The sequence below is a fragment of the Drosophila albomicans genome, chromosome X, assembly GCF_009650485.2.
Source record: "Drosophila albomicans strain 15112-1751.03 chromosome X, ASM965048v2, whole genome shotgun sequence".
In the NCBI taxonomy this organism is placed as follows: Eukaryota; Metazoa; Arthropoda; class Insecta; order Diptera; family Drosophilidae; genus Drosophila; species Drosophila albomicans.
In genome coordinates, this window is record NC_047627.2 from 4126362 (window position 1) to 4140803 (window position 14442).

The 14442-nt window shown below is 38.3% G+C and overlaps 1 protein-coding gene across 2 annotated transcripts; it reads left to right on the forward strand.

Annotated features, from left to right (window-relative positions):
* The first annotated feature begins 877 nt into the window (after positions 1–877).
* LOC117574005 (cuticle protein 16.5) lies at positions 878–8400 on the forward strand. 2 transcript variants are annotated; one of them, XM_052005120.1, is made up of 5 exons: positions 878–990; positions 4602–4860; positions 5020–5343; positions 8092–8203; positions 8301–8400. In XM_052005120.1, exons 1-5 carry the CDS (start codon positions 979–981, stop codon positions 8368–8370), a joined length of 777 nt encoding a protein of 258 aa, XP_051861080.1. In that variant the 5' UTR covers positions 878–978; the 3' UTR covers positions 8371–8400. The 2 variants fall into 2 exon arrangements, with proteins under 2 accessions (XP_051861080.1, XP_034113482.1); XM_034257591.2 differs by lacking the exon at positions 5020–5343.
* Positions 8401–14442: the final 6042 nt, after the last annotated feature.

The following is a 14442-nucleotide window of genomic DNA, read 5'->3' on the forward strand; positions in this document are numbered from 1 at the left end:
AATTAAATAAATAATTGCAAATTAATTGCAAATTTACTGAATACAAATTTTTGTGAAAATAAATGCTTTTTCTTGATTAAATACGATTATTTTGCAAAAATGTCATGTTATCATTTCTCTTTTGCTACATTTTGCAAATTCGCTCTGTTCATTTTTATTTGTATTTTTATTAATTAATAATTGCACCTTTGGCAATTTAAAGCTGTCCCTGTTTTTCCTTTTTATTGTTGTTGGTTGGGTTTGTTGATTTATCGCTTACACAATTTGTCTGGTTGAAAACAAAAAAACATTCTCGCAGCTTGTTAGCAATAAATTGAACTTGGTCTGTTGAACCAGGCCCAAAGTTGGTGTTTTTCCGGCTGCCGCATGCCGCAGTTGTTTTTGTTGTCTTGTTGCATGGAATTTCCTCTCGACTCGCCACTGGATCAACGAAATTAGTCAACTAAAAACAATTTCCAATTAGACAATGGCTTTTGATGTCATTTCAATTAAGTTGAGACGCGACCAATACAATCCAATCCAATACAATCCAAATGGGCAAAGCAACCACAATAAGGCGGGTGTTGTCGACGACTTCGCTGAAGTCTGAAGTGCGTCGGCCGCGCCTGCGCACATTCACAATAAACAGAGGAGGTTGAAGAAGAGGAGGAGGGGCACAAGAGTAGGTTTTGGTAGGCTGACATGCTGACAGCCTGAAGCTGGTAGGCTGAAGCTGAAGCTGAGACTGAATTTGTAGCTGAAACTAAACTCAACTCTGCCTGCTTTGCCAAAATGCAACGCAGCAAAACTCGTTTTCCATGGCTGCTGGCGATGCTGGACCATATTTTTCCCAGCGCACAATTTCCATTCAGCTGTATAAATAGTCGCAAAGAACGCGAGATTGAGACAGTTTTCAATTCGAAGCCCAGCAGCCCGGTGCTACATATCGTTTTTTTTAAGCATTCGCATTCGCCCCAAAATAAAATAACCACTATCAAAATGGCATTCAAGGTGCGTAATCAAGTGATCAAGTGTTCTGTGTGTTTTTTCGTTTTTTTTTTTTTTGTTTTGCTTGTGTCAAATTATTGTGACAGTCCTTGGCGAAGGTCCTTAATAATTCCTCAACGATTCGCTTCTTGCCGCAGGCTGCTGTCATCCTCGTCCTTGTTGACAGGACCTCGCAAGCATTTTGATTGCAGTGCATTTTACATTAATGTTCCAGCATTTTGTTGAATTCAACAGTTTGCAAAAAGTTTAAGGCTTCAGCTTGGCCGCTTTAAAGCCTTTCGAGTGCCTTGAGTCCTGGGCAACCGCCACAAATTTCAGTTAAATTGCTCGATTTCATTTGCTGCATTTTTTCGCTGGAAAAAACACTCGATGTTATAATGGAAAATGCTGCCACCTGACAGCGATTCAATTAGCTGCATTTAATTGGCAATGCATAAATATTTTTGTTAAATTATGCATGACGCTTTGAGCGTGTTAATAATCTGTCAGGGGCAGAAATGCATTTCGATATCGATTACGTTGGCAGGCTGATTTTAATTGCGACTTAATCAGCAGATAAGCAGCTTAAAGCTGCTTGGCTTAAGTTTGTTGAAGCACGTAATAGAATGTAATTGATGCAAATAATAATACAATAGTATTAAGCTATGAAAGCGCACTAAAGCTCGTAAGGCAGCTTTTTATGTTGGCTCAAGTTATTGCATTGAATCTTAACAGCTTTGAAAAGACTTCCGATGAAATGATAATGATGAATAAAACTTATCAATTATAGCTTGCAATTATGTAGACTTGTCCATTAAAGCTCGTAAAGGAGCTTTTAAGCATGACCTCAGCAACTTACCATTTAAAGTTTGTAATTATACAGACTAATGCAAAGCTTTGAAAGCGCATTAAAGCTCTTAAGAATAAATACTTTAAAAATTTCTTTTTTTTGCTATAGTTAGCAATCTTTACGAGTCATAGTCTTACCAAGCTATACATATCATAATCTTTATAAATAATAATTTCTTCTTGACTTCATAAGCTTATAGAAGAAGTTGATAAAATAAGAGTAAATTATGAATTAAAACTTGGAATTATACTGACTAATGCAAAGCCCAGAAATCGCATTAATGCTTTTAAAAAGGAGTTCTTTTTAGAAGTACTTTTTTTGCTATATTTTTAGCAATATTTACGTGCCATTGAGCATTGAATTCCAGCTAATTTCTATGCGCCAGCTTCTGTTTTCAATCATAACAAACTCTGTTATGTTTGCACTCGTTTTGCATATTCAAATTGATCGAAATATGTATTTAATCAAAGGCCATCGAGCTGATAGATGTTTCAATGTTAATTAGCTCCAAATGCGACATGTGACATTCGATAGACGAATGCAAAAATAACATGGAGAATGTTAATAGCTAAATGAATGAATGACTGACTCACTGACTCACTGACTCGTCATGGCCAAGTTAACTTGCCTTCGTGATGCTGCAAAGGGTCAACTTAAAGTGATTCCAACGTTAAAGTGAAAGTTATGTAATTGTTGTTTTAATTTTTTCAATGCCAACACGGCTCGGTGTTGTGCGTGTTTTTGCGCCCTCCTGTCGGGCAGTTAGTTACGCTTAATTAAAATCAGATAAATACCCAAAGACAAATAAAAGCCCCGCCAAGTCAAGTGCAAGGCAAAATGGAAATAAAACAAAACGAAACAAAGCACAGAGCAACACAGAACAGAACAGAAAAGAACAGCAAAGAGGCCAAAACGAAAACGAAACGGAACAAACGAAAATGATATAAATTTTAAATACAGAAAAAAAAGGCATTCGCAACTCCCCGATGTGCCTAAACCCTTGGAAAATTCTCGATGGGGTTTTTTTTGGTTTTTATTCTTAGCATTTTTGCGCGTAAATTGAAATTCAATGGAATTGGATATAAAATGTAAAATGAAAGTAAAGTCGGCAAAAAGGCAGCAAAAAGACAAAAGCAGAGAGCCCTGAATAAACCCAACTAAAACTCACTCGAAATACCCTTGCCTGAAAGTGATTTCAATTGAGTGTTCCATGCCAGCAAGTGGCGAGCAATAAGAAGAAGAGAATCTAAGCAGTTAAAGCAACAACAGTCGAGTAATGAATGAGTGGTAATTAAACCGAAATTAGCAGGAAAGCGCTTGTAAGAGAATTACAGCGAAATGATTGTAATTAGCGAATATTAAGTGGCGAAGAGCGGCGAGCAAAAAGTAACGAGTTAATCGAAACAAATCCGAGAATAAATTATAATAGTTAGCAGGCAAATACATAGGTGAAGCAGCGAGTTGTTGTTGTTGTTGAGTGAATTAGTAAAGAGTACTTAATTCATAGAACCGCAAATAAACAAAACAATAATTAAGACGAGACTCTGAAGCAGCCACAAACCTGTTGATGAACCCTAAGCAGCACATAGCACTTCTAGCATCATTTTAGAACTGATAACGAGTAGCGAGAAAGCATTAAAAATAATAAATGTGCGAATTAAAAGTAAATGATTACTAATTATAATATTAATAAAAATATAAAAAATAATATTCTAAATTAAATATTAATGAGAGCAACTTTTATCTTATCTTAACTTTAATTTCAGCGAGTAGCTAATACTCGCTATTATTTGATAGTATCGAGCGAGTAATATTCGCTACTATTAGATACTTTGATACTTACTTTGATGTTACCGAGTAGCTAATACTCGCTACTATTAGCTAATCGGTAATACTCGCTACTATTAGCTACTCGCTACTATCAGCTACTCGCTACTATTAGCTACTCGCTACTATCAGCTACTCGCTACTATCAGCTGCTCGCTACTATCAGCTACTCGCTACTATCAGCTACTCGCTACTATTAGCTACTCGCTACTATTAGCTACTCGCTAATAAACATACGCAGTATAGAATAATATTAGATATAAAAGAATCAGCGTGATTGAAAAGCAACGAGTGGTGTAACTCGTTGCTAAGCAACTAACGAGAAAGCATACTAAATAATAAGTATACGCAGCGTATATACAATATGAAAGCCCCAGGCAACTAGCGAGTAAAAGTTACTCGGTACTAACAAACTTAAGCGAAAGTTTTACAAAAACTAAGTATACGCAATATAATAATGAATATCGAGCACTTAGTTGAGCAAAACGTCACTAGCTGGTTTTAAATTACAGATGATATGTGTCATTAAGTCGAAGCATATGCTAAGAGCTGAGCTAAGCTCAAAACTCAACAGAAAAGTTGCTATGCTGGTGTTGCCAGCAAATTCACCGTAAATAATACGCATACGCCGCATTGCGTCGACTGTAGCAAAAGCGAGTGAGCGAGTGAGCGAGTGAGCAAGTGAGATGGCAAGAATTTGAGTTCTCAACTACTTTGCGAACTTAATTAAAAGTTTATGCGCCTGCAATTTCCTTATGTAGCCCTACTATACATACTGCCTATGTGTGAGTGTGTGAGTGAGTGAGTGAGTGAGTGTGAGTGTGTTCGATAGGAGAATGCAAACAAAATACAAATGAGTTTGTGAAGAGCGAAGGCTGCGCACTCGCTGATTTATGCAAGCACTATCTACATATAGAGTACTACTATACTGTAATTATTATTTGTATTATTTTTACAGCTTGTGTTCTGCATCGCCGCCATGGCCATCGCCTGCGCTCAGGCCAAACCCGGCGGCCCAGCGGCCTATTCGATTAGTGCACCCAGCGTGGATCACGCATCGGTGGGCAACACACAGGAGCACACGGTGAAGGGACACTACGGTCAGTCCTCGCAATCGGACTACGCCAGCCAGGTGCAGACAGCGCACTCGCAGTCGCATGTGCAGCGCTCCAGCATCAGCAACGATGGTGGCCTGGCGCCCGCACATGGTTATGCCGGTAAGTCACAGAGAATACTATTTAGTAGTACCATAGTAGAGAAATACTTTACATGCAAAGACAAGCACGAGCACCAAACTGCACCACACTCAAACACTCAGCACTTGACACACACAGATTGATTGCACAGTAGTTTCAAATGCTAACAACAAAAAATAGTTGCACCACAAGCCGCTGGCTATGCCATTGGACACACTGCGCCCGCTGCCCAAATCCAGCTGGCGAGCAGCAGCAGTGCCTATGCCGCGCCCACATTTAGCTATGGCGGACATTATGCGGCAGCTGCCGCACCCACCTTGGCCTATGGTGGCCACTATGCTGCCACTGCCCCAGCTCTGCAGTTGTCGGGCGCTGCCTCGCATGGCTTTGGCCTTGGCTATGCCGGCTATGCTGCTGCACCAGCTTTGTCCCATGGCTACTTGGCTGCCGCTCCAGCTCCAGCTCCTGTTGTGAAGTATGCCGCCGCCGCCGCTCCAGCTTATGGTAGGTCTATGAAAATAAAACCACGCTTTCCTTTTGCCCACCACCCACTTCTAATCTATCGCACCTTTTGCACCTTTTGTAGTTTGCCATCTCTTTTACACTAATGTTTCCCAAAATGCCAAAGTTTTCTTAACATTTTTACAGCGTTTGTTTATTTAAAACTCTCTTATTCTGTCGCTGCAATTTATTGTATTTTCCGCATGCTGGCAACACTTGACTTCATTTTGCTGTCACTGCTTAAGGGTCAATGCAGTCAGTACTCACAAAAAAAGAAAAGAAAAGAAAAGAAAAAAAAAACACAAGCAAAGCGGAGCGAAACGAAGTGCAACTGCAAAAATAAGATAAATTCTGTAAAAAGCTATAAGTGGCGCCATCTAGCGACAGGCAGAGACAAACAACTGGCAGACGGATCACAAAGTAAACAAGTTTGCAAGCTGCATTTTCTATTTATTTTATCTGGCCAAACAGCAAATGTCTTTGCAGCTGACTTCAAGCTAGAATTGAATTTATAATTTCGTACATTATTGCCAAGCATAATGTAAACATTGCGTAGGAGTTTTGCAATTTTAAGCATGTTTAAATTTGTAATAAGCCTGATTTGTTGTATTCAAGTTAAATCTAAAATGCAATCAAACACACAAGTTTATATATGCATTTGGCAGCAATAATTCAATTTAATTCTATTACAAACAAATACTGAAATTGCAGCAAATATTTGAGAATACGTGAAACAGCTTTTTGATATAGTTCAGGAATTTGCTTCCCATAATAATTCAAAATTCAAAATACCTATTTAAAATGCAATTCATTGTTGTCAATCTTTCTTTAAAGTTATCACCCAATACTTGATTTAATATTTCTATCTGAAAGTAATTTTGTGCCCTTTTAGGTAAGCGCTTCTTATAGATATTTTCTAATATTATAAAATTATCTAAATTCTTAATTACAAATTTGTATATGTTTTCTAAGGAGAACTAGTTTCAGTGCTGCAAAATCGATAGAAATATGAACTCGAAAGCATTAGAGACAATTATTTTAATATGACATGCACAGCGCATGGACATTTCAAAAAAATTACTCATAAATTATCAATAAATAAAGGCGTGTTGCACGTGCTACACGTTGCCGTTGCCGTTGCCTTACTCATGTGCAACACATCCGCCACGTTGTTTCTCTTGTTGTTGTCGCTTGCTATCGATTTCTGCTTAGACAACCGTCAACAACAAAGTGAAGTTCTCTGGTATGAGTTACGTTGCGTTGAGCTGAGTTTTGGGTTCGTTTTTAGGTACTCTGGCCTGGCCAGGATGTCGGTCAACGGCGGGCGTCGTATAATCAATCATTCATTCATTGTTGCCAACTAGTTTAAAGCATTGACACATGGCCCGCCAACGGTCGTCATGATGATGACTGTCAGGACGATGATGATGACGAGCACGAAAACGAGAATGAGAATGAGAACGAAAATGAGAAGAGGGAATGTGGATGCGCCCTCAAGTGTGGGGTCAGTCAGTTCGTCAGTCATTTGGACAACTGGCGTTTGGCATTGGCAAAGTCAGCTTCGCCGTGTCTCCCTTCCAAACAGTCAATGCATAGGACAGCAGCATACAGAGCGTTGGTCCAATGCTTATCAATGCCGCGTTGCCGCACTTCACCGTCACCTTCATGCCTCGCTCCATTTTGCCACTTGACTGTCAAGACAGGCAACACTTGTAAAAAAAAGTTTGCGTAGTGTTGGAAACTATTTGTACTGTTGTCAAGTGGACTATTTGCTTCTGTGGCGCTGTTGTCGAATTTCTTTGCAGACTACTTGTTTTCTTTCTGTTTTTTTTTTAAGGGCACTTGGCTTCAATTTAAATGTTCGCTTAAAGTAGTTTATTTTATTATTTGCACACTTTCCAGACTTCAATTTACCTGGACACTGAAAAAATTATAGCAAACACTAAACTATTTAAAGCTATGTATATGCACTGATGCCAAACTTCTCGCATTTATATATGATTTATGTGCACAGTTGCCAAACTTCTATTTACGAAGACAGCGTTACCAATGTAATGTTGCAAACTTCATATGAGTAAAATGTATATTACACAAGTTCAGAGCGGCATATTTTATTATTTGCAAATGTTTCATTTACCGGAGCAACGAAAATATTATTACATGAACTACAAAATTTACAGCTCTCTCACTGCACCGTTGCCAAACTTTTTGCATTTACAAGTGAATGACACAATTTGCAAATGCCACCATTTGTTGTGAGAAATTTTATATATATTTTTTATATGTTGTTTATATGTTGTCAAACTTCGCTAAAGGTTTCAACTATTTGCGATGACCTTTGTCACACTGTGCGGCAGACAGACACATGCTCGTATCACATTTCATGTTCGCTTGACAATACAAAATTGCAGACCTTGCGGTGTCATTTGATTGATGTCGTCTTGTCAGTCGCCAGTCTCGAGAGCATGTGCTCAAATATGCCTCAAACCCATTCACAGCTGACAAACTGTGAGCTTTCCTCCGATTTTGCAAACAATGAGCCAATTTAAAGGTGCCTCATTGTTAAACTGGACACAGTTTAGGTCGTGTTTTGGCACATTGTTAACTGACATCTATGCCAAGTTTCCAGTTGCAGCAGCAGAGCAGAGACAGCAGCAGCGACAGAGTTATTGCTACCAATTTTTGGTTGCCCTGATTATGCATTTTACTAATGCCATTTGTACCCACACACACACACACACACACACACAGCTCCCAGCCTGATTGGACATGGCATTGGACTCGCTGCACCAGCTGCTTATGCTGCCCCAGCCTATGCCGCACCCGCCTACACCACGCATCTGGCCGCTGCCCCAGTGCTTAAGTGAGTAATGCGTTTGGCTTTATAAATAGAGATGGATCGCCTCATGGTCTCTCATCATCCCAACAACATCATTATCATCCTTTCTCTGCTAACACAGGGCTGCCGTTGCTGCCCCCGCATTGGTGCACACATCTGTCTCTGGCCATGGTATCCACTATGGCTACTAAGATGATGACGATGACGATGACGATGACGATGACGATGACGATGATGATGATGGCGACGTCGACGCAGTATGCAGCATCTCCAGTCCACCATCCGCCACCCGCCAGCCAACAGCTATCAGCACCACCACGCATCATTAGCACCATCACAACCAACCAACCAACAACAACATCAACAGCAACAGCAACCACCACCATCAGCTTCCCCCGCACATGGAGTTTAGCGACTGGCTAAAAATATAAACACGAGTAATATCCGTGGCGGTGTATAACTGTAAATTATGTGACCTGCGGCACTTTAATTAAAAAATAACAACATCCAGAAACGGACTTCAAATTCAAATTGGCGAAAATTGCAACGTCGCAATTGCATTTTGCAACGTTGCCAATTTTCACTGCATCACACATAATCTACTTTTAAGCACTGCTCAATGGGGGAAAAGTCGCGTCTCTCGAGCAAACACACACACACACACTCACCTCTCTAATGAATGTCTTATTATTGTGTGTACTATTATTATTTTTTTTTTATCGCGGTTGAATTTATGTTTTATTTAAAAGTTACTTTGTACAGAAAAATGCATGTGAAATGTTGGAAAGAATAAAAAAACTCATTTAAAATGTATACGTAAATTGACAACAAACAAGACAAGCGAAAAGGGTCGGCTAGAAGAGGGGAGAGAGGGGGAGAGGTGTTCCCTATGCTGCAGTTATAGCTATGATATATGAATGGCCGAAAAACTATGCTGCGATTTATATGCCACGCTCCAGTTGAGCACTTGCCATATCGTACATACTGCTGCATACTTTATGGCGCATTGCGTGGAATTTATCACACTCACAACACACACACACACTCACACACATATATATAGAAGTTCTCTATCTCCCAACTCGTTGAGCCAAATGGCTGGCAAAAGCGAGCGAAAGTTCAAATGCCCCAAAAAAAAAAACAAAAACATTCCCTTTTTTTTAGACCCAGCGACCAATAGACGTCATGCATACGCCACGTGCGCCGCGTTGGGCAAAGTCAAAAATAGCACTTGCCGCTTATATTTGGATCACAATGATCTTAATATAGCTGCTCCAAATCAAAAGCATAAACAATGAAAATGTCAACGCAAATGTCGACTACATAAAAGGCAAATATTATTTGGTCAGCACTGTGTGAAAAACATACAATTTTTTTGTTGGTATTTTGCTGCAGGCAAATTAAGCGCAAGTTGCATGTAAAATGTTATTGAGAAAAAAAATCAGTCAACTTGTATTGACAGCAGCTTATTAAAAGCAGCCATAGGTAATGAATTTATTCTTTATCCTTTGAACCCTTTTTATGAGCACATAAAATTTAAATTCTGTTATTCTTCTTGTATAATTCAAATAATTGAACCAATATATTTCTTATTTGATTACAGCAAGATTTTACTATCAGTTTTAATAATATTTTTAGTTGAGAATATACAAATTTTGAATTGAATATCATTTTATCATTAAATTTACGTCATTAAGTAAATCAAATTATTGTTTTTTAAGTAGCATTAAGTGAATAACTTAATTTTTTTATTTAATATTTTTATATTAATTCTTCTGGCATATATACCATACATAGTATTAACATATTTTTGATTATACAAATTACTGTAGTAATTTTGAAGACTCTCAATATTACAAATCAATAAGCAGGGAGTAAATTGAAGTCAGGAACTTACCCAAAAATAAATCAGCTGTACAAAACCATATCGAATATCTAATTCAATCGAAAAATCTCTGCATTGATTAACTGCAAATGCAATTAAGGACTGCATTTAATGACATTTGCGAAAGCAATTTCCAATTGAGCTGCCGATCAAAATGCAAACTAGACTACGCAATATTCAAATGCCGAATTTCTACCTCTGAGCTCAGCTTTGTGCTATAAATAGAGTTAGTCAAACATGAGTAGTAGTACATCTGCAGCCGACGACATTGTTGTGGCATGTGTGTGTGTGCGTGGCACATGCATTGAATTGTACGCATGATGGTTTTTGGGTTGGTCGTGGCTTTGGGCCTGACTTGAAGGCCACCAGCGAAACCTCAAAGCAAACAGAATGCAGAAACAACAAGCTCGTAAATGGAAATGGCTTCGACTCTTACAAAGTCAGGCAGCAGCAAGCTGTGTCTATGTATGTGTGTGTGTGTGTGTGTGTGTGTGGGTTTGGGTGTGTGTATTATCTGTTATGTTGTGTGCACAATAATTGTCTGAGTTTATCTACAAGTGTGGTTTTTCGCTGGAAAAGCGAGTCGTTAACGTGGCCAAACAGCCACAACATATTGCGGTTATGCGGATATTTGCTAAGCTTATTTTTCCGTGGAAACACACACGCACACACACACACACCCAGACATTACATTTATTGATGTGGGATTCCTGTCCAGGCAACAGCTAGCAACTTTGCCAAGCAGCTGGATATCAATTAAGATGTAAAGTTATGCCACCACCGTTGGGAACGCTACTGTAGCAGCTTCGCCTCGTCTCCATGCTGCGTGACTTGGCTTAGTTCATTCTGTCGATGTCTGTTAAGCTGCTGGCAAAAGACACAGCAGCAACAACAACAACAGCAACAGTTGTCTGTTGTCTTCCCCCCCCCCCCAAAAAAAAAAAAAAAACAATCCGTTTTGTCGCGAATACAATGCAAATAAAGACTAAGGAGCATGGCAAATGTAAATAATCTTGTAGACTCAAATATATAGAAATGTATATACAGTATACTTAGTTGGTCGAAATTTTCTTGGAAAGTAAGAGGACACCTGCGTCCAAGGACATGCACTGCACAAATATAAGAGAGCGCCAAAGCCATTTAAAAAAAAAAAAAAAAAGAAAAAAAAAGAAAGAAAAGTAAAGCTCTGGGAAGAAAAACTCAAAGCCAAAACACGACAATTGCATTAGCCAAACGCAGCAGAGCCAAGCGAAGAAGTAAAGTGAAGTGAAGCAGAGAAGGGAAAGCAAGGCCATGTTAGGCGAAACCGGGCAAATACTCGAGTAAATAAACTTGACAAAACTAAACAAAAGTTGTTGTTGTTGTAGTCAGGCAAAGCCAGGACAAACAATTGAGAGCTCATCTTTAAGTTAATTGAAAAATTGACCACACTGAAACAGCAAACAGAATGCAATAAATGAAAATACTTGGTATTCAAATCAAATGCATTCATTCATCAATTATGCATAAACATTTGCAACTAGCATTGCAACTGCTGAATGACATTTGCGTATTTCTTGTTGTCGTTGTTGTGCAGCTAAATTATTTTAATTAACTAAAACACTTTTTCATACAGTGATCACTTTAAAAGTGTGCTTTGTGAAAGTGTGAAAGCAAAAGCAAACAAGACAACTTTTATCGAACCTATTTTGAATAGAATCACATATAGTACAGCATATATACCAAAAATATACCGAAAAAATACTAAAATATACAATTGAATGTGCTCGGCTGTGAGATACTCGCTATCTATTTTCGATAAAACCGCATTCAATAAATATACCAAAAATATACCACAACAAAAGCCAAAATATATCATCATATATACCAAAAATATACCACAAAAATATTATAATATATCAACTTTGGCTTATCGATTTTGTACTACATTTAAAATATACCGTAAAGCGCCAAAAATACCAGATTTCCAGGCAAAAAGTTATAATACCTTTCTACCCTATGAATAACAGCTTGATAGTAGTTTTCATAGTTTTCATTTACAACTTATTTTTACTAATTAATACGTGGCATCTAAAAATGTGTGCTTAATAAAGACAATTACAGCTAAGCGTCATTTAAATTTTGGGATAACAAGTAATAATTATGAGCTTACAAGAATAAATCCCCAAAAAGAGGCTTCAGTATTATTTTTTTATTGGGGATTCAGAATCACAACAAACCTTTTTAATTTTTCAATTTAATTTGATTAATAATTAAACAACACTTTGTATTTTTTAAAATGTCCACTTAGTTTAAACTTAGTTTTGCATTAAAGTTTAGCCTGACAACAACATTTTCTAGAAATGTATGTAAATATAATAAAATATTGAATTTCCCAAACTCTTTTTATAATTTGATGTTCTATAATTCAATTTCAAACTGATTTGACCATCGGTATATATTTAAATACTTTAGCAGTATATTAGTTGGTATATTTTAAGAATAATACCTCACTGTTTTGCTCATATTCAACATGAGCAGCGGGTATCTCAAAGTCGAGCACACTCAACTGTAGCATTTTTACTTGCTTTTAAATAAAGTAAAGTAATGCAGCTCAACATTTTGTACGCTTTGTAAATATTTCTCTCTATCTCAGAAAGTATTTATTTATTCGCAACACTTTTGCACTTCCGCCGCTCACTTTGTGTTGGCCACTTTATGTGGGTCAGCTGAGCTGTGCTCATAATAAGCTGCTGCATTGTTGCCCTTATTATTATTATTATTATATTTCTTATGAACAAAACCTGTTCGCAGAAAGTGCGACTTTCTAATTAAATGCAAGTATGAATGAATGCAGCAAAATGTTTTACTACTGTACTGGCTGCGAGAAGGGAATACTTGTGAAATGGCTGCAGCCCACGCACGTAACGTAGTATTATCAAAGGCAGCAGCCACAATAGATGCAAGGGGCAAGTAGAGAAGGAGAGGGAGAGGAAGGGAACAGCTGGAGATCGCACATTTGCAAGAAAATTTCAATTTAGTGCGTCCAGCAAATAACGAAAGCAAATAAACAGAAATATGCAGCACAAAGCAAACAAAAAAAGCTGGTCAAAATACACAGAAAACGAACAGCGCAACAGACAGCAGAGGAGAATGAAACGCAGAGATTGACAGAGCGAGGGACATTTGAGCACACAAATACACACACACACAAAAAGACCACACGCTGTCTATCTATATATGTCTGTGTGTGTATGTGTGTGTTTTGCAAGCGTGGCCGCTTCCTGTTCATTTCCCCAGTTGACAGAACAAAACAAAGCCGAGATGTCTAGCAATGACAACAACTGGCTACGACGACGACGACGACCATGGCCAAAAACTCCAGTCATCCTCCTTCCACGCTCTCTCTCTCTCTCTCTCCCTCTCTTCTCTCGACTTGATTACCAAAGCGAGTGTCAGATGTTTGCGAGTTGAGTGCTGTGTGTGTGTGTGTGTGTTGCTACACAGTTGCACATTCTGTAACAGCTTGTTGCGATAGGTCTATTTGCATTTCAATTTTGGGCCATGGGGGCGTATGCGTAATGCCACAAATGCAGTGCGCCAAAAGATGCCGCATTGCTGATAAGTTGCAGCTGCATTCACAAGCGCTAATTAAAACTTCTTCTCCGCTCCGCCGCCGATACAACTTTGTCTACTTATATGTTCTGCGACTGCGACTTCCTTTTGATGTGCAATTAATTAGCTAATTAGCTAGATTCAATGTCAGTGGCAAACACATTTTTGATAGCACAAATCAATTGTTCAAACTTAGTTAACACAACATTATAACTCTTGAGTGCTTCCTTTTCCGCTTTTGCCACTTTGCAGCAGCGCACTCCCATGGTCAATTACATATAATCAATTACTTCCGCCGCACAAGTTCAAGTTCAATTTCATTTCGGGCGAGGGCGAGGGCAAAAGCATCTCCATGGAAATGCGAAGCTTGCTGGCATTTTGATTGACTCCTTTATGTTTGGGGAATATCAAAAAGATTGCGAGAATACCCGCTCATATTTAATTTCATTTATGAAAAACGTTTGACCTTTTAGCACTGAGACAACTGAGAGTTGTACGAAGAGTATGCTGAATTTCCAAATATCTCTTGAACCTCTAAACTTGCTCTAATGCAGCTTAATTATTCGATTGAGCTCACTAAATTAATTGCATTCTAGTTCAGTTCAAATTTGCCTAGCACTGAAATTAATGAATCCTTTGCTAATGCAATTCCAAGGCTTACTAATAATTATCATAATTTATAATCAATTTGATGAAGCAAAACCAATTTGAAGGTCGATAAATAGATTTACCACAGAATTTCAACGAAATATTCTTAGAATGAAACTTTAATAAATACAGAAAC

Coding starts and splice junctions, on each gene's coding strand:
- LOC117574005 (XM_052005120.1), top strand. Junction 4,861..5,019: donor GCCCGCACATGGTTATGCCG/GTAAGTCACAGA, acceptor AACAAAAAATAG/TTGCACCACAAGCCGCTGGC. Junction 5,344..8,091: donor CGCCGCCGCTCCAGCTTATG/GTAGGTCTATGA, acceptor ACACACACACAG/CTCCCAGCCTGATTGGACAT.